This window comes from Salvelinus sp. IW2-2015, linkage group LG32 (genome assembly GCF_002910315.2).
Source record: "Salvelinus sp. IW2-2015 linkage group LG32, ASM291031v2, whole genome shotgun sequence".
Taxonomy (NCBI): Eukaryota; Metazoa; Chordata; class Actinopteri; order Salmoniformes; family Salmonidae; genus Salvelinus; species Salvelinus sp. IW2-2015.
In genome coordinates, this window is record NC_036871.1 from 30,151,959 (window position 1) to 30,175,705 (window position 23,747).

General features: G+C 42.9%; 2 protein-coding genes across 2 annotated transcripts in view; both read right to left on the reverse strand.

Annotated features, from left to right (window-relative positions):
* The window catches only part of npc1 (Niemann-Pick disease, type C1), a 30,021-nt gene extending 18,646 nt beyond the window's left edge, over positions 1 to 11,375 (reverse strand). Inside the window, exons 1-4 of the mRNA XM_023977658.2 lie at positions 11,212 to 11,375; positions 2,066 to 2,194; positions 1,798 to 1,904; positions 1,403 to 1,566 (exon numbers count right to left, since the gene is read on the reverse strand). Of these exons, the coding sequence (XP_023833426.1) occupies positions 1,403 to 1,566; positions 1,798 to 1,904; positions 2,066 to 2,194; positions 11,212 to 11,283 (472 nt within the window). The 5' untranslated portion in view covers positions 11,284 to 11,375. The remainder of the gene's footprint in view (positions 1 to 1,402; positions 1,567 to 1,797; positions 1,905 to 2,065; positions 2,195 to 11,211) is intronic.
* Positions 11,376 to 11,532: 157 nt separating this feature from the next.
* LOC111956947 (epidermal growth factor receptor-like) overlaps positions 11,533 to 23,747 on the reverse strand; it is a 117,848-nt gene continuing 105,633 nt past the window's right edge. The window contains exons 16-27 of the mRNA XM_023977659.2: positions 21,508 to 21,546; positions 21,209 to 21,353; positions 20,976 to 21,098; positions 20,540 to 20,638; positions 19,293 to 19,478; positions 18,651 to 18,806; positions 18,295 to 18,370; positions 16,540 to 16,784; positions 16,208 to 16,375; positions 14,241 to 14,294; positions 13,989 to 14,082; positions 11,533 to 13,693 (exon numbers count right to left, since the gene is read on the reverse strand). Of these exons, the coding sequence (XP_023833427.1) occupies positions 13,263 to 13,693; positions 13,989 to 14,082; positions 14,241 to 14,294; positions 16,208 to 16,375; positions 16,540 to 16,784; positions 18,295 to 18,370; positions 18,651 to 18,806; positions 19,293 to 19,478; positions 20,540 to 20,638; positions 20,976 to 21,098; positions 21,209 to 21,353; positions 21,508 to 21,546 (1,816 nt within the window). The 3' untranslated portion in view covers positions 11,533 to 13,262. The remainder of the gene's footprint in view (positions 13,694 to 13,988; positions 14,083 to 14,240; positions 14,295 to 16,207; positions 16,376 to 16,539; positions 16,785 to 18,294; positions 18,371 to 18,650; positions 18,807 to 19,292; positions 19,479 to 20,539; positions 20,639 to 20,975; positions 21,099 to 21,208; positions 21,354 to 21,507; positions 21,547 to 23,747) is intronic.

Consider the following 23,747-nt stretch of genomic DNA (forward strand, 5'->3'; position numbering starts at 1 on the left):
CAGCATATACTACAAGCCCAAAAGTATGTAGACACCTGCTCGTCGAGCATCTCATTCTAAAATAATGGGCATTAAAATATGGAGTTGGTTCCCCATTTGCTTCTATAATAGCCTCCACTCTTCTGGCTTTCCACTAGATGTTGGAATATTGCTGCGGGAACTTACTTCCATTCAGCCACAAGCGCATTAGTGAGGTCGGGCACTGATGTTGGCCGATTAGGCCTGGCTCGCAGTCGGCCTTCCAATTCATCCAAAAGGTGTTCAATGGGGTTGAGGGCAGGGCTCTGTGCAAGCCAGTCAAGTTCTTCCACACCGATCTCAATAAACCATTTCTGTGTGGACCTTGATTTGTGCAGTGGGGCATTGTCATGCTGAAACAGGAAAGGGCCTTCCCCAAACTGTTGCCACAAAGTTGGAAGCACAGAATCGTCTAGAATGTAATTGTATGCTGTAGGATTAAGATTTCCCGTCACTGAAACTAAGGGGCCTAGCCCGAACCATGAAAAACTGCCCCAGACCATTATTCCTCCTCCACCAAACTTTACAGTTGGCACTATGCATTGGGGCAGGTAGCGTTCTCCTGGCATTCACCAAACCCAGATTCATCCGTCAGACTGCCAGATGGTGAAGTGTGATTCATCACTCCAGAGAACGCGTTTCCACTGCTCCAGAGTCCAATGGAGGCGAGCTTTACACCACTCCAGCTGACGCTTGGCATTGCGCATGGTGATCTTAAATAAAATGTTATTGGTCAAATACACATATTTAGCATATGTTATTGAAGGTGTAGCAAAATTCTTGATCTTAGGCTTGTGCACTGCTCTGCCATTGAAACCCATTTCATGAATCTCCCGACAAAGTTATTGTGCGGACGTTGCTACCAGAGGCAGTTTGGAACTCGGTGGTGAGTGTTGCAACTGAGGACAGACGATTTTGACATGTTCAGCACCCGACGCCCCCGWTCTGTGAGCTTGTGTGGCCTACCACTTAGCAGCTGAGCCGTTGCAGCTCCTAGACGTTTCCACTTCACAATAACAGCACTTACAGTTGACCGGCGCAGCTCTACCAGGGCATACATTTGACGAACTGACTTGTTGGAAAGGTGGCATTCTATGACGGTGCCATGTTGAAAGTCACTGAGCTCTTCAGTAAGGCCATTCTACTGRCAATGTTTCTCTATGGAGATTACATGGCTGTGTGCTCGACTTTATACACCTGTAAGCAACGGGAGTGGCTGAAAAAGCCAAATCCACTAATTTGAAGGGGTGTCCACATATACTTTTGTATATATAGTGTGTCTCAAACTGTGATATAAAGACTGTGCCCACTAGCTGGATAATGACCATAGGAGTTGGCTCTGACAGCACAAACAGAGTTGGGACCAGGAAATGTGCCCCCTCACCATTGGCAAATGTCTGTCCAATGTAGTACTGGACTTCCACCACATTGGTCTTGTTGTCAGCTGTGTCATTAGTGAACTGGGTTCCATTCATAAAGAGACTCTGGAGGGGGCTGCAGGTTAGCTCACAGAACAGGTTCATCAGGTTGAAGAAACAGGCTGGGCATCTGGAGATGGAGAACACAGAGAGTCAGGATAAAGAAGCGTATTATTATTATCATCATCATCATCATATAAAGAGACCTTTAGAAGGAAACAGCTGACAATGATAAGATGCAAACAAAGCTAACTTACTGCCAAGGCATCTTGCTAAACTATAGCTATATATAACGGGGGTCTGTCCAAGTATGGCACACGTAACGTCAAAGTCCCTTTTGCAAAGCCACCATGGTACGTACCGAGAGAGGAACTGTAGGGGCAACTGAAGGCTCCCTTTCAGAGTCTGGAGCTGCTGGACATCACAGCACAGACTCTGGTTCCCATAGTCATAACCTGGACACAGCTCCTACACACAAACAGATACACACACGGTATAATTTCCATGACCCAACTTGGTTTTGCGAAAGTAAAACATGTGAGACAGAACACATTTCAATGTAAGTCAACTGTCATTTCAGAAGGCATCTTGAGAACCAGTTCAAAGAAAGCGTCCATGGTCAACCTTACCGTGAGCAGCTCATGGCCATCTACTGGAAGTGGGATGGGAGGTCCTGTATAGTTGCAGTTGTACWTCTTCCCCGGGACCTTGTCGGACACACCACACTCACCGTACCACACACAGTGCTGGGCTTGAACCTGAGAGAAGATAGGTAGGCTACTTATCAGAACTTAAATTTGCTGTTCTGTAGGCTACATATGCTGCAACATGGATGCACATTTTACAATGCTTTTGTTGCGGTCATTGAAGGCCCTCAAGAAAGTGTTAGTCGAGTTTCCTTCTGTTCATTTCAATTGGTGAGATTAGTTGCTACTGTGTAAAAGTCAAAAAGGCACGTAGGCACTGTGTTTGAATGCTAAAGACAACAAATGGGTAAATCCATTTGAATTCAATCACTTTTTGACAGGATTTCATTTAAACAAAACTTTCCATTCATGTTGGTCAATGGAAGAAGTCAGAAAGTGACTTTCTGGACCTGAATGCCAAAAGACGGGTCCTTTCGAGGCGCATAGTAGGCTAATGTTACACTCAGACGTGGTATAGAGAAAATAGTGAAAATAACCCCYAGGTGCACAAGATGTCAGCTCACTTCTGCTTTAATTTAGCAAGAATATAATTTGGGTAAATCATTTGACTATCACTTTTTGACAGCAACGTTTTTGATTCGAACGAAACCTTCCATACATATTTGTCCATAGTAGAAGTGCTCAGAATGTGACTTTTTGGACCTGAATGCCAAAACATTCAAGAGATAAAGATGCTCAAAGGTGACTCCTTTTGCATACCCCACCATACCATGAGACATCCATGTCTTCATCACTGGAAAAGATAAAGGGTTGAAATTGATATKATTTAAAAGCTTACAAACAGGGTTGTCAAACTATTTCATTTCTAGATAAAAAAAAWAAAAATGTAAGACATTATTTCATTTTTTAACCTTTTTAAATATCAATTATCAAAAAATGTGGTAACTCAGATTATTTTCATATGTTGTAGTTTAGACCCTATTTTATATCTGAGGTTTTTGTGTTGTGACCGCCATTGGTTGAGACAACATGCTCTTGAATACAGGGTGTCACGTTTTGGCTGATAAATGAACTAAAATGGGAATGCATTTTTAATTTCAACTTTCAAATGGTACCACACAGATGGTTGGAGCTCCAGACATCAGAGAATGTTGACTTGAATGGGAATATGTTTTAAATTATACTGTCAATCTTCCATAGGAAAACCTATGTAATTTGACGGTGTGTGGACCGGCAACCATCTTTGAATCCATGAATTCTATTTGTATGATTGAAATGACACTCACCCTGTATTCAAGAGCATGTTGTGTCTCAACCGATGGCGGGCACAACAAACTCAGATGGCGTAAAACGGGATATATGCACAAAAAATGCTAAAATTAATTTTAAGTATACAGTGCCTTTGGGAAAGTATTCAGACCCCTTTTTCCACATTTTGTTACATAACAGCCTTATTCTAAAATGTAAAAAAAAGAAAAAAAAAAGAAGTTTTTTAGAAATGGAGATGAGAGAACCTTACAGAAGGACAACCGTCTCTGCAGCACTCCACCAATCAGGCCTTTATGGTAGAGTGGCCAGACTCAGGACCTCAGACTGGGGCAAAGGTTCACCTTCCAACAGAACAATGGCCCTAAGCACAGAGCCAAGACAACGCAGGAGTGGCTTCGGGACAAGTCTCTGAATGTCCTTGAGGGGCCCAGCCAGAGCCCGGACTTGAACCCGATCGAACATCTCTGGAGAGACCTGAAAATAGCTGTGCAGCAATGCTCCCCATCCAACCTGACAGAGCTTGAGAGGATCTGCAGAGAACAATGGGAGAAACTCCCCAAATACAGGTGTGCCAAGCCTGTAGTGTCATACGCAAGAAGACTTGAGGCTGTAATCACTGCCAGAGGTGCTTCAACAAAGTACTGAGTAAAGAGTCTGAATGCTTATGTAAATGATATTTCAGTTTTATGTTTGATACGTTTGCAAAAAATAAACAGTTTTTCCTTTGTCATTAAGGGGTATTATGTGTAGACTGAGGGGGAAAAAGGGATTTTTATAAATTTTAGAATAAGTCTAACGTAACAAAATGCGGAAAAAGTCAAGGGGTCTGAATACTTTCCGAATGCACTGTACACGTTTTTAGAATTTACGTTAAAAGTAAAAAAGGGCATCCATTTTATTTTATTTTTAAATTCAATAAACTATCAAATAGTTTGACAACCCTGTTTGTAAGCTTTTAAATGATATCAATTTCAACCCTTTATCTTTTCCAGTGATGAAGACATGGATGTCTCATGGTATGGTGGGGTATGCAAAAGGAGTCACCTTTGAGCARCTTTATCTCTTGAATGTTTTGGCATTCAGGTCCAAAAAGTCACATTCTGAGCACTTCTACTATGGACAAATATGTATGGAAGGTTTCGTTCGAATCAAAAACGTTGCTGTCAAAAAGTGATAGAATTCAAATGATTTACCCAAATTATATTCTTGCTAAATTAAAGCAGAAGTGAGCTGACATCTTGTGCACCTTGGGGTTATTTTCACTATTTTCTCTATACCACGTCTGAGTGTAATATTAGCCCTGTGTTTCAGATTCTAAAATAAAACCTTCACTTCCGCAAATCACATGTGCTGTGGTCTTCCGCGTTCCACTTTTAATCTACTCTTTCCATGGTTGACATCCTAACAAGTTTCTCTCAGTTGTACTGACTGATAATGCCCTGTTTTTTTTTGCATAGGTCACTCGACAGACTTGGTTGTTTCCCTTATTGTCACGGTCAGGGGTTTCAAGTAAATCACAGTAAGATGCACTCTACGACTAGACTGAACTCACTAATTATGTGTTGCTACTGTTAAATTACTTCCAACATGTCTCTTATGAGTTATTACACTGGCATTTAAAGGAGGGGTGTGTTTGAAGACTTTAATCCACTTATTTTGTGCCTTTTCTGTGACCAGACCTTGGCTGTGCTCCGCCTAGTCTAAAGCCTAGTTCACACTGCTGAGCCTACGCCACTGCATACACACCCGTTAATATGACAACTAATGTAGCCATAGATAGATACAGCGAGGCGTGTCTTAACGTGAACACGCCTCCGAGTAGGGTACAGCCGTAGGGTACTCCCATTACAACCATGTTAAATTGCATACTTTACTCATAAAAAWAAAAAAAGAGAACAGCAGGTTAAATTATTATTATTACTATTGTTATTATTATCACAAAATGTACATATTGGTCATTTTTAACATTCTTCCATGTCGTCTTAATCCCAAACAGGATGATCAGAGTGTCGCATGGAAAGTACATAACAGTTATCAGCCAGAGCCGAAAAGCCGGGGTGTATTCATTACYGAAACCGTTTACCATTTCAGAACAAAACAGAAGCAAACACAGCAAAACGAAAGTTGCTATTGCAAAATCAGGTAGGTCCTTCCCCGTTTCGTTCCATTTGCTTCAGCTTAAGAAACGCTTTGCAACAGAATCGGCATAATAATACAGTATACAAATACTGTTGCGTACCATTTTTGTATGAACAATAGTTTAATCAACTGCCCAAGGACCAGGTTAGACGAACCTCATGGGTTCAGGCTGTTACGCCGCAGTGATGGAAAGCTGTGGCCTCCAGTTACGCGATACATTTAGCTACAGTGCATTCGGAAAGTATTCAGACCCCTTGACTTTTTCCACTTTGTTACATTACAGCTTTATTCTAACATGTATTAAATGTATTTTTTTTATAATTAAAAAGACAATTTACATAAAGTATTCAGACCCTGTACTCAGTACTTTGTTGAAGCACTTTTGGTAGCATTTACAGCCTCAAGTCTTCTTGGCTATGACGCTACAAGCTTGGGAGACCTGTATTTGGGGAGTTTCTCCCATTCTACTCTGCAGATCATCTCAAGCTCTGTCAGGTTGCACAGCTATATTCAGGTCTCTCCAGAGATGTTCGATCGGGTTCAAGTCCGGGCCACTCAAGGACATTCAGAGACTTGTCCCAAAGCCACTCCTGCGTTGTCTTGGCTGTGTGCTTAGGGTCGTTGTCCTGCTGGAAGGTGAACCGTTGCCCCAGTCTGAGCTGAGCGCTCTGGAGCAAGTTTTTCATCAAGGATCTCTGTACTTTGTTCTGTTCATCTTTCCCTAGATCCTGACTAGTCTCCCAGTCCTTGCCACTGAAAAACCTCCCCACAGCATGATGCTGCCACCACCATGCTTCACCGTATGYATGGTGCCATGTTTKCTCCAGATGTGACGCTTGGCATTCAGGTCAAAGAGTTCAATCTTGGTTTCATCAGACAAGAGAATCTTGTTTGTCATGGTCTGAGAGTCTTTGGATGCCTTTTGCAAACTCCAAGCGGGCTGTCATGCACCTTTTTACTGAGGAGTGGCTTCTATCTGGCCACGCTACCATAAAGGCCTGATTGGTGGAGTGCTGCAGAGATGGGAGAATCTTCCAGGAAACAAACATCTTCACAGAGGAACTCTGGAGCTCTGTCAGAGTAACCATCGGGTTCTTGGTCACCTCCCTGATTGCTCAGTTTGGCCGGGCGGCCAGTTCTATGAAGAGTGTTGATGGTTCCAAACATTTTCCATTTAAGAATGATGAAGGCCACGGTGTTCTTGGGGACCTTCAATGCTGCATAAATGCTTTGGTACCCTTCCCCAGATCTGTGCCTCGACAAAATCCTGTCTCGGAGCTCTACGGACAATTCCTTCAACCTCATGGCTTGGTTTTTGCTCTGACATGCACTGTCAACGGTGGGACCTTATATAGACAGGTGTGTGCCTTTCCAAATAATGTCCAATCATTTGAATTTACCACAGGTGGTCTCCAATCAAGTTGTAGAAACATCTCAAGGATGATCAATGGAAACGGGATGCGCCTGAGCTCAATTTCGAGTCTCATAACAAAGGGTCTGAATACTTATGTAAATAAGGTATCTGTTTTCGCATTGTCATTATAGGGTGTGTTTATTGATAAACATTAATTTAATCAATTTTAGAATAAGGCTGTAACGTAACAAAATGTGGAAAAAGTCAAGGGGTCTGGATATTTTCCAAATGCACTGTATTTGTGTTCAAAGCACTGTATCACTAGTAAGTCGCCAACTCTTATTTGTATCTAACGAGCTATGTGTATTGCATAATGCTTACTAGTTACCGTGTAGTAAAGATGGACTAGTGAGCTGTATCTATCCAAATAACAGCTATAGTATTCTTCTTTATGTGGATATTTATGCAAACCTGGAGATTCCACCAAGTAGGTGTATATGTCACCATAGGGTACTTTGGGCCATTGGGCAGGGTTGTCTCCCCAGCAGGTCTCCGGCAAGTTGAAAGGACATTTAGGCAAGCCAACAACAACCAACTTTTCTAAATACCTAGACCGTTCAAGGGCAGGCAAAGACTGGAAGCAGTAACGACATATCTAAGACCTCCAAATTAGATTGAGATTAGCTTTTTAGCCAGTTAGCTGGCTGGCCAGCGTGAAATGTTAATCTCGATCTAATTTGGAAGTACACTTAGGTTGGAGTCATTAAAACTCGTTTTTCAACCACTCCACAAATTTCTTGTTAACAAACTATAGTTTTGGCAAGTCGGTTAAGACATCTACTTTGTGCATGACACAAGTAATTTTTCCAACAATTGCTTACAGACAGATTATTTCACTGTATCACAACTCCAGTGGGTCAGAAGTTTACATAGACTAAGTTGACTGTGCCTTTAAACAGCTTGGAAAATTCCAGGAAATGATGTCATGGCTTTAGAAGCTTCTGACAGGCTAATTGACATCATTTGAGTCAATTGGAAGTGTACCTGTGGATGTATTTCAAGGCCTACCTTCAAACTCWGTGCCTCTTTACTTGACATCATGGGGAAAATCAAAAGAAATCAGCCAAGACCTCAGAAAAAAAATTGTAGACCTCCACAGGTCTGGTTCATCCTTGGGAGCAATTTCCAAACGCCTGAAGGTACAACATTCATCTGTACAAACAATAGTATGCAAGTATAAACACCATGGGACCACGCAGCCATCATTCCGCTCAGGACGGAGACGCGTTCTGTCTCCTAGAGATGAACGTACTTTGGTGCGAAAAGTGCAAATCAATCCCAGAACAGCAAAGGACCTTGTGAAGATGCTGGAGGAAACCGGTACAAAAATATCTATATCCACAGTAAAACAAGTCCTATATCGACATAACCTGAAAGGCCGAAGCCACCGCCCCAAAACTGCCATAGAAAAGCCAGACTTCGGTTTGCAACTGCAGATGGGGACAAATATCATACTTTTTGGAGAAATTACCTCTGGTCTGATGAAACAAAAATAGAACTGTTTGGCCATAATGACCATCGTTCTGTTTGGAGGAAAAAGGGGGAGGCTTGCAAGCCGAAGAACACCATCCCAACCGTGAAGCACAGGGGTGGCAGCATCATGTTGTGGGGGTGCCTTGCTGCAGGAGGGACTGGTGCACTTCACAAAATAGATGGCATCATGAGGCAGGAAAATTATGTGGATATATTGAAGCAACGTCTCAAGACATCAGTCAGGAAGTTAAAGCTTGGTCGCAAATGGGTGTTCCAAATGGACAATGACCCCAAGCATACTTCCAAAGTTGTGGCAAAATTATTTTAGGACAACAAAGTCAAGGTATTGGAGTGGTCATCACAAAGTCCTGACCTCAATCCTATAGAACATTTGTGGGCAGAACTGAAAAAGCGTGTGCAAGCAAGGAGGCCTACAAATCTGACTCAGTTACACCAGCTCTGTCAGGAGGAATGGGCCAAAATTCACCCAACTTATTGTGGAAGCTTGTGGAAGGCTACCCGAAACGTTTGACCCAAGTTAAACAATTCAAAGGCAATGCTACCAAATACTAATTGAGTGTATGTAAACTTCTGACCCACTGGGAATGTGATGAAAGAAATAAAAGCTGAAATATATCCTTCTACTATTATTCTGACATTTCACATTCTTAAAATAAAGTGGTGATCCTACCTGACCTAAGACAGGGAATTTTTACTAGGATTAAATGTTAGGAATTGTGAAAAACTGAGTTTAAATGTATTTGGCTAAAGTGTATGTAAACTTCCGACTTCAACTGTATTTTATGCCATCTATTGCACCTCTATGCCGCTCGGCCATCGCTCATCCATATAGTTATATGTACATATTCTCATTCACCCCTTTAGATTTGTGTGTATCAGGTAGTTGTTGGGAAATTGTTAGATATTACTGGACTGTTAGAACTAGAAGCACAATAATTTTGCTACACTCGCATTAACATCTGCTAACCATGTGTATGTGACCAATAACATTTGAGACAAGTCACATGGCCAAGAACCAGAATTATATCTGATTTCAAACCCCCTATGAAAGTGATTTGAAATATCTGATTCCATTGTGCTTTTTGGCTGGCTGTCCAGACTGCAGGAAAAATAACAGATTCTAATCGGATAGGATTTAGATTTTTATTTGAGTCACTTCAAACTGCCAATGTGAACAAGGCTTAAGCCTCTGTCTGTTCGGAGTCTGACAGAGATATTGTGTTTGTGGGGCAAGTTCAAAAGGCACTCGCCATGCACCACCAAACCATTGAATCAGCTGCCTAGGAGGAGGATGGCACATCTAATAGGCTAAGTAATGTCAAATGTATTTTATTGGTAGTGTACACAGTTGCAGATGTTATCGCAGGTGCAGCGAAGTACTTGTGTCTCTAGCTCCAACAGTGCAGTAATACCTAGCCATACAAAACAATACACAAATCCCCAAAATATAAATACATGTCTGGTTCAAGCAGGGGAATCCCGAAGAGCAACTCCAGTTACTTCCTTGATGATACAGGTCTCCCATTACAGTCGTTTTCAGTATCCAACATTTGTGTATTGTTACTCCATATAGCCATACTGTATCTTAAAGATCATTGCCCTTTTGCTGCGTGTTGTCGTGAAGTGTATTGGAAATGATTTGACTGTATGAATGAGGAGGACTGATCAACTTATTTTAGGAATGCAAATGACTGCGCGAGTACAAAGATAGCACTTGTCAACTTTAACAATGGGCTATTGAATTCCATTCCACGAGAGAAAATCTGATCAAAACATGAGTTGCTTTGGGTCGTTTGTTGGATTCATGTATTTTTAGCTAAATGTGTATTATATTGGAGCAGGAGGACGCACATCAGTGGCTTTGAAGAGGTCTCGCTCTCACTTGAATCAGAGTACAGTAATTTGCATGTAAGCCCATGTCACGCAAATATTTGATTTGAGATAAACAAATGTGGTTATTTACTTTACCTTGCTGAATAGCTAACGTTAGCTGCATTTGATGAATGACTTTCGAGCTACATGACACTCGCGTGACAGTGACGCAAACTATTTCGTCATGTCTGGGCCGTTTGCTTACTAGCTAGCTCGTAGAGCCATATTTATTTTAGCTTTCAATCTCCTAAACCAGGCTTCTCCAACTGGCGGCCCGAAGCCGGACGAATTTGGTTTTGTTATTTTTTTATTTTATTGTTGGACATTAGACTATAAAAACACCAGCAAATCAGCTCCAAGTGACTTTCATTTTGGAAATCAGTTCCAAAGTATTGCCAAATAGATGTGTGATCGTATACAAATATAAGCACGGTTTGAAATTATGTTTTTGTCAAATCTGTTTGGTCTTGCAGTCTACAAATTATTTGTAATCATGTTCCGGTCCCCTGACCATCCGCTCAATAAGAAATCGTACAGCGGTTGAATCCAGTTGATGATGGTCAAAACTAGGTACTAGTACAATTTGTACCTGGCAGCTGATTCTAGTTTATTGATGCCAACTAACGCTATCTAGTTACTTTAGCAAGATACTTTACGTTAAACGAACACACCACCTTGTAAGCATGAACAGGACTTGATTTGGGTAAGCAAACTTGCTAGCTTTTTGAAACGGATTTAGCTCGTTTGACACACTTTAGCAAGTTAGTAGGGGTATGCCGTAATAGCGTTAGCGTTTCTGATGATTAAATCAACAAAACAAGTTAGCGAACGGTTAACGTTACTGCAAGCAACCAGCAGCTTGCTAACTATACGCAACAAGAGATTAGCTAGCTAGCAAAATAAGTCTATAGAAAGCTATTTAATAGGTAGGTGGACTTACCCATTTATAATGTCCCTCTGTCAAAATTATGAAGAGGAAAAATAAATAGTTTATTTCTGATAAGAGCCCCATCCCTCTTACTGTCACAAATACTCCACTGGCATTCCAACTACAGTAACAACTGACGTTATAACTAGCTATATGAACCCCCCCAAAAACTTCGGCGTTTCCTGTTATGCTCAAGTCTTCTTCATTACGACATTGGTGACTGAAGAACAACCATTTGGCACACTGCTGCAACCTACCGGATTGGAAAGTACGAGCACTAGCAATATTGTGAAATGTTAAAAAAAAAAAAAAATCACACACAAAACATTGTATTTTAACAAGAGATCCTTTAATAATCTTGTATGTTCAGTTTAATAAAACAAGTTGAAAAACACACTCAGATTTGCAGTTGAACAGTGTAAATGTCTTTAAAGAAAACAATGTTTTATTCATTTTCACTTTGAAATGAAATAATTTGTTCATGAATAGGTGTATATTTATATATAAAGGGACAAGACCATTTAGATGAGGAATGTTGATAGGATAATTTATAGGTGACCATATTGAGTATATTGTACACAGTATAATCTCACACTTATCTTGGGGCTCCGGAGTGGCGCAGCGGTCTAAGGCACTGCATCTCAATGTTAGAGGCGTCACTACAGACCTGATTCAATTCCAGGCTGTATCACAACCGGCTGTGATCGGGAGTCCCATAGGGTGGAGCACAATTGGCCCAGTGCTGTTAGGGTTTGGCCGGGGTAGGCTGTCATTGTAAATAAGGATTTGTCCTAGTAAAATACAAATGATCTGTATATGTACCTCTGTCAAACAGCAGGCTCTCAAATGTCAAGTAACTATTTCATATATTCCTTCAAAACGGTTAGAAGATTTASAGATGTAGTGTCAGAACTAAAGACCTAACTGTTCAAGACAATAAGCAACAACACAGAGATATACTAATATTGACCCATCTGGCCATATAATAAAGGCTATAGAGCCCTCAAATWAAAATCTGAACCTCCAAGCCAGTTTCACTGCAATTTTCCTCTAATCAGAGACCGATTTAGACCAGGGACACCAGGTGGATGCAATGAATTATCAGGTAGAACAGAAAACCAGCAGGTTCCTGACCTCATAGTGTACGATTTGAATACCCCTGCTATAGAGCCTTCAGCAGAGTCATCAATAGCAACATTTGACATTGTTGTGTCCTCATGAAACCCTCCTTCAGAAAGAGTGCCGTCATGATTCAGAAGTTCCTCCATCAATGAACTCCATGGACCAGCCACCATCAGTGATGAGAGCCTCCTCCTTCCCACTTCTGACACCAACGTTCAGCAACATTTGACTCCAGTGGGTCTCAAACTGCAGGTTCCACACATAGAAGAGCCGAGACATCTAACTGTTGTTCTAACAGTTTCAAGCCCTTAAGCCGTGGAAGGTAAATACCCAATAATACTATATACTCAATACACCAATCCAGTATGAGTGACATCTTTAAGTACTGTTTGTGTTGGCAAGAAAAGGGTGAGCTGTCACATATAATAGTATTTCTGGAGCATCTGACATCAAGGATTGAAGGATACACTATTGTCTAGTAATAGTGTTTCTCCACTTATACATTCTGATCACAACTTTTCATTGTGCAACATGACAACTCTTATGGGTTTCTGATAGGCCTATAAGATACTGTAGCCCCTAAGGTTTTCTCTTGGTCTTTTGAACACAATGGAGTGGAATACACCCAGACCCAGAGCCTAATTCCTATCACATGATTCACATCTCTATCTGTTCAGACACAGTTTGAAATGGAAGAGGTTTTGGAATGCGGAATTTCATAGTACTATACAATACTACAACTGGTGAAACAAAATGGAAAGCTGCACTTATCTCACTTCTGGCTTCTTTAGGCAGGGATAAATACAATGCAAAGTACAATACAATCCATGGTACCGCTACCCCTCCTAAACAAAGACCTCATGTCTTCTCTCGGTAGGATAGAGAGCCTTATTCCCTGGTGTCTTGTTCCCTCCACAGTGGGAGTAGAGGGGTAACAGGACTCAGTTTGGGGCCACATACTCTGCGTTCTCTGCGGCTGGGATGTGGGTCTTGATGGAGGGGGTGAAGTCCTGCTGGTAGTCTGGGTTATCTATACTGTTTTGGGGCTGGTTTTTCTGGACGCGGTGGAGAACACCATTGGAAATGGGGGAGAGGCCATTGGAGGTGGGGGAGAGGAGACCATTGGATATGGGGGAATGGCCGTTAGCAGTGGGGTTGAGGCCATTGGAGATGCCATTGGAGGTGGTGGGGGAGAGGAGGGAGGGCTGGAGGGTGTTGAGGTACTCAGGCCCCACTGCCCCGTTCTTATAGCAGTTCAGGTACTCTGCCTCTGTGTCGTCTGAGGATATGGTGGGGAGGAGGGTGCGAGGGGGACCAGGGTGCTGGTATACAGGGTTCATCGTGTCCGAAACTCCGTTCTGGTTAATGTAGTCTGTGGGGCAAAATTACAGGAGTTACTTACTACAGCAGGAAAACAAGCCCTCTGTGTACTAAGTGGACATACAGTGAATGAAACGTTCAATTGTAGTTTTGTAAGCAATGACAGGTGATTTGACAGAGGTGCTCTACTTGGCATATGAACTACAGCTATTGCCCAGCAGAGGTCACTCTTCCTTTCAAAATGATACACCTTCCTTTCAAAATAAAACAGTCATGTATCACTATATCTAATGAATTAGCCATGTTCTGGGGTTAAGACCCTTTGGGAGGTCAATGAGGATACTTGCCTGGAGATGGCTGGAAGGCGTGGTCCAAGAACCTGTCTGTGGGGTCAGCAATGTACCGGAGAACCATGCTTCCTTCTCTGACTGGGAACTCGTTCTAGTTAAAATACAAATGTTGTTGGCCCAAACCCACACCTTAACTGCAAGTATCCGATGAATTAGAGATCAGTTGTTTTGTATGGTGAAAGACTCAAGGCAATACTGCAAAGTTTCCTTTTCAATACACCTAAATGTGCATTTGTGATGGTTACTGACCCCATTTCTGCTGTGGCACATTCCAATGCTGCTGTTCAACGTGCTGTTCTGGCTCTGAAACACAGATTCACACTCAGGTTAACACTTCCTTTTACATCTCAACACACATGGTAAAATACCACAAAAACACACTCATTACTGTAGGCTTACTTCTTATAAGCGCTTGGTAGTTCTTCACAGTAATGTTTCGAAAGGTCAAACCTTTTCATTTCATTAATGTGTATGAAGAAGATGTTCAAATAAAAGAAAACAAGGAATAAATAAAAGAGTGACAAAACAGCTCAGACAAATGTAAATATTTTCGACAGACTGAATAAAAGGAAATAGGAATAAGTTACAGGCGACATCTGTCAAAATTGCTGTATAGTGAACCAAATGCTGTATTTATAGAATCAGGTTCCTGCACTTGTATTCTGCCAGAAAAATATTTAACAAGTAGTGCTGCCTGCAAAGGTAATCAAAGTTGAAAGCTTATGGAGTAACCAGCCGGCTTTCAGTAGCAGGCATACAGCTTAGATATACGGCCAACACTGCACTTGGAGATGAGTCGTAAGACAGACAGAGAAGGAGAGAGAGAGAGAGATGACTTCTCATCTTAAATACCATTAATCAAGGTGCACCTGGGAGGAAGCAGGGGTGAGGGGGGAGTAGGGGTGAGAACAGAAATAGTATGGGGGAAGAAGAAGACTACACCTGATGACAATTTAATAGGAATTGGGTGATTGAGGGCAGTCTGGTTCAAGCCAGGTATGACCCGGTATGAATGCCCACGTAAATGTAATTTACTCCGTTTCATCCCCAGCCTATGTACACCATGATTCAATTTCACCACAATGTCAAAAGGGGCTAAATATGAACTTGAACTGGGAGACTCAGTATCAACATGACCTGACCTGGTTTCATCTTGTTAAATACAGGATAAATACATAAATAAAGAMAATGTTCTAGCCTTTGCAGAAACAATTCACCACAAGGTTGTTGGTTCTAATCCTGGGTGTAGTAGGGAAACCTAAATTGCCTCCAGTAGTCTAAATTGCCAAATTACGTCCATTTTGGAGGTGGATAACAACATTCTGCAGACCCTTCTTTATAAAACAACAGAAGAGCTGTGAGCATGAAGTGAGACATAATGGAATCACTTTTCTTTGAGTCAGTGCAKGGATGTCATATTATCCAGTTCCTGTAAGACACTAAAAAAACTATTCTCTGTGTTAGAAATTAGAGCAGAGACAGAGCCAGGGGCTGGTGGAAACCTTTTCTTTTGACAGGTTTACCAGATTTAGATGAACTCCTGGACATCCCCATTGAACATGCATTTTAGAGTCTGGGAAATCGCCTCTCTAGGTTATAAGTGACTGCCACATAACAGTAGATGATGGCTAGCCAAGTTGATATGTTATTGTACCATATAATGTAGGAGCTGGGTGCTGAGGCATATATTACTATTATTGTACCATATAATGTAGGAGCTGGGTGCTGAGGCATATATTACTATTATTGTACCGTATAATGTAGGAGCTGGGTGCTGAAGGTGCTGAGGCATATATTACTATTATTGTACCGTATAATGTAGAAGCTGGGTGCTGAAGGTGCTGAGGTATATATTACTAGTATTGTACCATATAATGTAGGAGCTGGGTGCTGAAGGTGCTGAGGTATATATTACTATTATTGTACCATATAATGTAGAAGCTGGGTGCTGAAGATGCTGAGGTATATATTACTAGTATTGTACCATATAATGTAGGAGCTGGGTGCTGAAGGTGCTGAGGTATATATTACTAGTATTGTACCGTAGAGTGTAGGAGCTGGGTGCTGATGGTGCTGAGGTATATATTACTAGTATTGTACCGTAGAGTGTAGGAGCTGGGTGCTGAAGGTGCTGAGGTATATATTACTAGTATTGTACCGTAGAGTGTAGGAGCTGGGTGCTGAAGGTGCTGAGGTATGTATTACTAGTATTGTACCGTAGAGTGTAGGAGCTGGGTGCGGGAGGTACTGGAGCTACTGAAGAAGCCGTGCTGAGGCACTAGGTACTCTTCTGCGTCCACAGCATCTTCCATGTCCTCTCCACTGATCAGACTGCGGTAGAACTTGGTGTCGGTGGGGCTGGGGAGGTGCATCCGGTCGTCACCCTGGCAGAGACACACACAACTCACCATCAGTAAGAAAAAAACAGGCAGAAAGAATAATAGAGTAGCTAGGTAGTTGTTCACTATCTTTACAGTGGCTGGGGAGTCTAATAGATTTGTGTTGTGTGACTCTACAGTTATTCCTGACAAGGGGTTAAAATGCTTACCTGGATGACAAGGTAACGTGGGGGATCCCGCGCCATCTTGGAAAACTCAACTATCAGCTCCCGGAAACGAGGCCTGCTGTCTGCGTCGATCATCCAACATTTGACCATGATCATGTAGACGTCTATGGTACAGATGGGAGGCTGGGGCAGCCGCTCCCCTTTCTCCAGCACCCCTGCTACCTCACTGGCTGGGATGCCGTCATAGGGCTTGGTCCCAAACGTCATCAGCTCCCACGCGGTCACACCTAAACAGAGGTACAGTGAAACAGAGTCACAATCAATGACATAATCTCAGTAAAAAACTTTCATTACTGTCACACTTAATGATAGTGGCACAATCTCAGATAAAGTTCAATCACTAGGGAAGATGACTGTTTTCATTCCAGAAAAGCAGATAGCATTGTGTTGATATCTGCCTAAGTTAGTTTTCAAAACATTCCACAGTCAACATCAGTAAGTTGGATGTGTCCTTAGGAGTGGGAGTTGTCATGTTCCGTTGGTGTTGGAGCAGTTTGAAAGGGAAAAGGAGGATGAGGAAAAGGAGAAGAGGATGGAAAGAAGGGAGGAGGAGGGCTGGCTGCTGCTACTGATGTCTTTGCCTTGTAGAGCGGAAGACACAATCCAACCTCAGAGGACAGGATCTGGAGACTGGCTCGCTGAGCATGTGTGTCTGTGTGCGTGTGTATGTGTGCATGCTTGCGTGTGTCCAAACCGGGGGTGGTGTGTGTGTTATTGACTTGAGAAAGTTGAGGTTTCAAAGTTTTTTTGACAAGCCCTTGGGCCTCTGGGACCTGCGGTCCATATCACTGATACCAGTTACCCGTTTCTCTCATCTCCCAGACTCTAGCAAACCAATATCCCTATTTGGACCTGACTCTAACAGATTTGCGTAAGTACATTATCCAGAATCAATATTTATGTATCTGGAGTTACACAAGCAATGTAGTTAATTCTGACACGATGCAGCATTGGCATGTGTTTTGGCAGAATGTAAAGGTATCAGGGCATTAATCCTATTAAATAGTGTATATGCATGTTCTCCTGACTTACCATAGCTCCACAGGATGCATGTTCTCCTGACTTACCATAGCTCCACAGGATGCATGTTCTCCTGACTTACCTTACCATAGCTCCACAGGATGCTATGTTCTCCTGACTTACCATAGCTCCACAGATGCATGTTCTCCTGGACTTACCATAGCTCCACAGGATGCATTTCTCCTGACTTTACCATAGCTCCACAGGATGCATGTTCTCCTGACCTTACCATATCTCCACAGGATGCATGTTCTCCTGACTTACCATAGCTCCACAGGATGCATGTTCTCCTGACTTACCATATCTCCACAGGATGCATGTTCTCCTGACTTACCATAGCTCCACAGGATGCATGTTCTCCTGACTACCATAGCTCCACAGGATGCATGTTCTCCTGACTACCATATCTCCACAGGATGCATGTTCTCCTGACTTACCATAGCTCCACAGGATGCATGTTCTCCTGACTTACCATAGCTCCACAGGATGCATGTTCTCCTGACTTACCATAGCTCCACAGGATGTATTGTCTCCTGACTTACCATAGCTCCACAGGATGTATGTTCTCCTGACTTACCATAGCTCCACAGGATGCATGTTCTCCTGACTTACCATAGCTCCACAGGAGCATGTTCTCCGGAGCATACCATAGCTCCACAGGATGCATGTTCTCCTGACTTACCATAGCTCCACAGGATGCATGTTCTCCTGACTTACCATAGCTCCACACGTCACTTTGATGTGTATATGTCCGGTAGAGGATGGACTCCAGTGCCATCCATTTGATTGGTACCTGCAGAGAAAGGGTTCTCATGACATAGGGCTCACTGTGCAAGACCAACCTAAGGTAGCTAATACAACATTAAGTATGTAGGTAAAGTATTGTGTTATCGATAGACTATAACAGGTTGGGTAAGGGATGGAAATAGTAACAACAACATACATTATCACTATCATACAATCAAAGTAAAAGGGGATTATAATATTATATTTAKACTCCAAAAAATGTGTTCTGTTACATTACTACACAGTAATTCAATTAAAATCAAATGACATGAGGAGATTGAGCAGACCTTTCCTCCGTCTGCATGGTACTCCTTCTCGTCAGAGTTGAGGAGTTTGGCCAGACCGAAGTCAGTGATCTTGACATGCTGAGGGGTCTTCACCAGGACGTTCCTCGCTGCCAGGTCACGATGCACCAGGTGATGCTCCTCCAGGTAGCTCATCCCCTGGGATCAACCACAGGTGAAAGGTCAAATGATCTGGTACGTCTACGGCCATACATGGGTCCTGCTCGATTACTACTGAAAATTAAGGAAGCATTCTAACAGTATTCACATTTTTCATGACTCATTGTTTGATTAGGTTTTAAAGAGGTCAACAAGACGTCAAATAAGGGTTGAACTGTAGGGGTCTATTAGGAGTCTATARATTGCCATACATGGTTATACCAGACGTTCCACTGACTCCTGTTTGATTAAATACCATACACTGACTCATGGGTAGTCAGAAATTAGGTTCAGGAAAACTCAGGGCCTCATAATAGTCTGGGTGCCATTCATCAGTAAGTTGGATGTGTCCTTAGTAGTGGGAGCTGTCAAGTTCCATTAGTGTTGGAGCAGTTTGAAAAGGAGGATGATGAAGTATTGGAAAATCACTGCAATTTAAAAAAACACTTTCCGGTCGATGACTGTTTAAATGCAGCTTAGTCTTACCTTGGCTATCTGTACACACCAGTTGAGAAGGTACTGGGATCCGATGTTGTCCTTGTTCTCCTTGACATAGTCCAGCAGACAGCCATAGGGCATGAGCTGGGTGACCAGCTGGACTGTGGAGGTCAGGCAGATGCCCAGTAGACGACAAACATGGGGGTGGTCCACACTGGCCATCACATAGGCCTCCTACAGTCAGATAGATACAGTACCAACATTTACTACAGGCCAAGAAGGAGGACATCACTACTCTGCTCCACACTAGTTATCACATTGTAGGCGTTCTACAAAACACACAAACAGTACAGTATACAGCATTTAGGGCTAGGGATGGTGGCATCATTCTACTGTGAGTTCATAAAACCCACACAACATGAACATTTCATAACAACTGACAGCTTGAAGACAACGATACTGGTCAGAAAAATACGTCAACTTAGTGAATACTTTTAAGAGAGCTCTTGACCTCATTACAAGAGGTCAAGAGCAACATCACTGCAAAACCTCAGCTGTCCATGAAGTCTGACACTGAATTTTCACGACTGTGTCAGACCGGGGTTCAAATAGCATTTTAAATCTTTCAAATACTTGAGCCTGCCTGGAGTGCCAGGTGGGTGGAGTTTGTGCTTTTGGGACTATTCTATTGGRTCAACAATGCCAGGAAAGCTAAATCAAGCCCAGCTAAAGTATTAGAAAGATTTCCAATACTATTTGAACCCAGGTCTGGACTGTGTTTTTAACTGCGGTTACTGGAAGAGATTCTAAATTCATTTCCAGAACACCTTAACCTTGAATTAGTATCCTCCTCCCACGCCCAACCCTGAACCAAAGCTTCTCAATGAGTTAATCCCATTTCCTACGCCCCCATCGAGGTCCCTGACTAGAAACCTGACTCCATTTTCAAGCTAAATGTTGTCATTATTTCAGCTTCTACCTAAATGGAAGAGCATGTGCTTGGAATTAGACTATTAGAGGAAACGTGACACCTGAATTGGCCAGTAACATGCAATAATACTGAGTGTATTATGCCGCTAAATTAGGTCAAAATACTCATGTCAAAACATATATATTTTTGAAAGTGCATAGTATGGATGACCAGAGTGTGCCTAACAGCACTAACTTAGACTGTATAATACCATACAGATTCTACTGTAAATTAGATATAGACTCTTTATATTTGGAGGATAACAGTTTCTAACTCCCATGAACAAACATCTTAGAGTAAAGTGATATAGAGTGATATAACTCACGTCCAAGATCTCCTTGTTGGCTTTAGGTGATGTGGCCTCTCTTAAAACCTTGATGGCCACAGAGATCTTCACATCCTCTCCTTCAGGGACCCACAGACCCTGGATAGGACAGACAGTAAGTTTATTTAACATGATAACAGGAGAAATCTGTGTCAGTGTGTGTACTTTGATAATTTCTTTCAATCTTTTGTCGTTAGTAGAATGTGGGAATGGTAAAAATAACTAATAAGGAGACAGGAGGGTGAGAGTGGATTGATGTGGTGCATTAAATATCTGGCTGTTCATTGAAAACAGATGTAGATGTGTCTAAAAGTGTTGGTTTATATTCAGTCTGAACACACATTCCCATAAGCTCCTTAAGTACAGTACCACAGCACAATCCATGAAACTGGAGTTTCCAGAATTAAATCTAGATATTGTGAGCYTTTGTATTTACCTTGTAGACAGTGCCGAAGGCCCCTGATCCCAAAACTTTGATCTTCTTAAACTCGGTCTCCTTCAGGATACGGAGCAGAGCCTGGTTGGGCGCCTCACCACTGGGGGTCAGCGGTTCAACTAACTGTAGATGCAGATAAGATGGTTTACTTMGTTCACATTGATGCACTAAGGTGATTGAATTCCAGCCCTAGAAAGCCCTTGAGGCTCAGCAGTTCAGTTTCTGCCTCTCACCTCTCTCTCCTGGAGGAGTCTTCGCAGGGTCCTCTTCTTCTTGATGTGGCGTCGTCGTAGCAACACGAAGACGGACAGGCCCATGATGAGAAAGGCCAGCATCCCGCCCACCACACCAGCTGCAATCACTGACAGGCCAGAGTTACTGAAAGGGGAACAGATGGTAACCAATCAATGCAGAGAAAATACTTACACAAATAATCAAATGTTCATTAGCTTAGTGAGCTTAGTGTTTAAGTTTGTTGAATTTGAACAGTATGTTTGTAAGTTACTATTCATGACTAGAGTCACTTGCTTACCCTTTAGARTGACAGCCTTTCAGACCAGGACCAGTACATCTGTAAACATATTAGCACATATATATTTGAACTTTTATTGTTTTTTATTCAAATCAAATCAAATTMTATTAGTCACATGCGCCGAATACAACAGGTGTAGACCTTAGTGAAATGCTTACTTACGAACCCCTAACCAACAATGCAGTTTCAAAAAAATAAAGATAAGAATAAGAGATAAAAGTAACAAGTAATTAAAGAGAAGCAGTAAAATAACAATAGGGAGACTATATACAGGGGGGGACCGATACAGAGTCAATGWGCGGGGSCACCAGTTATTTGAGGTAYTATGTACATGTAGGTAGAGTTATTAAAYMGACTATGCATAGATGACAACAGAGTAGCAGTGGTGTAAAGAGGGGGAGAGAGGGGGCAATGCACATAGTCTGGGTAGCCATTTGACTAGATGTTCAGGAGTCTTATGGCTTGGGGGTAGAAGCTGTTTAGAAGCCTCTTGGACCTAGACTTGGCGCCGGTACCGCTTGCCATGCAGTAACCGAGAGAACAGTCTATGACGAGGGTGACTGGAGTCTTTGAACATTTTTAGGGCCTTCCTCTGACATCGCCTGGTATAGAGGTCCTAGAGGGCAGGAAGCTTGGGCCCAGTGATGTACTGGGCCATTCGCACTACCCTCTGTAGTGCCTTGCGGTCGGAGGCCGAACAGTTGCCATACCAGGCGGTGATGCAACCAGTCAGGACGCTCTCGGTGGTGGAGCTGTAGAACCTTTTGAGGATCTAAGGACCTATGCTAAATCTTTTCAGTCTCCTGAGGGGGAATAGGTGTTGTTGTGCCCTCTTCACGACTGTCTTGGTGTGCTTGGACCATGTTAGTTTGTTGGTGATGTGAAGCTCTCAACCTGCTCCACTGCAGCCCCGTCGATGAGAATGGCGGCGTGCTCGGTCATCTTTTTCCTGTAGTCCACAATCATCTCCTTTGTCTTGATCACGTTGACGGAGAGATTGTTGTCCTGGCACCACACGGCCAGGTCTCTGACCTCCTCCCTATAGGCTGTCTCGTCGTTGTCGGTGATCAGGCCACCCACTGCTGTCATCTGCAAACTTAATGATGGTGTTGGAGTCATGCCTGGCCGTGCAGTCATGAGTGAACAGAGAGTACAGGAGGGGACTTAGCACGCACCCCTGAGGGGCCCCTGTGTTGAGGATCAGCGTGACGGATGTGTTGTTACCTACCCTTACCACCTGGGGGTGGCCCGTCAGGATCCAGTTGCAGAGGGAGGTGTTTAGTGCCAGGGTCCTTAGCTTAGTGATGAGCTTAGAGGGCACCTTAGTGTTGAAGCTGTAGTCAATGAATAGCATTCTCACATAGGTGTTATTTTTGTCCAGGTGGGAAAGGGCAGTGTGGAGTGCAATAGAGATTGCATCATTSTGGCGGTATGCAAATTGGAGTGGGTCTAGGGTTTCTGGGATGATGGTGTTGATGTGAGCCATGACCAGCCTTTCAAAGCACTTCATGGCTACAGACGTGAGTGCTACGGGTCGGTTGTCATTTAGGCAGGTTACCATAGTGTTCTTGGGAACAGGCACTATGGTGGTCTGCTTAAAACCTGTTGGTATTGGCCTCCCGGGTGGCGCAGTGGTCCAAAAAAAAAAAAAAAAAAAACCTGTTGGTATTACAAACTCGAACAGGGAGAGGTTGAAAATGTCAGTGAAGACACTTTCCAGTTGGTCTGCGCATGCTCGCAGTACACGTCCTGGTAATCCGTCTGGCCCTGCGGCCTTGTGAATGTTGACCTGTTTAAAGGTRTTACTCACATCGGCTTGCGGAGAGCGTGATCACACAGTCTTCCGGAACAGCTGGTGCTCTTATGCATGTTTCAGTGTTACTTGCCTCGAAGCGAGCATAGAAGTAGTTTAGCTCATCTGGTAGGTTCGTGTCACTGGGCAGCTCTCGGCTGTGCTTCCCTTTGTAGTCTGTAATGGTTTGCCAGCCCTGCCACATCTGACGAGCGTCAGAGCCGGTGTAGTACGATTTGAATCTTGGTCCTGTATTGACACTTTGCCTGTTTGATGGTTCGTCGGAGGGCATAGCGGGATTTCTTATAAGCTTCCGGGTTAGAGTCCCGCTCGTTGAAAGCGGCAGCTCTATCCTTTAGCTCAGTGCGGATGCTGCCTGTAATCCATGACTTCTGGTTGGGGTATGTACGTACGGTCACTGTGGGGACGACGTTATCGATGCACTTAT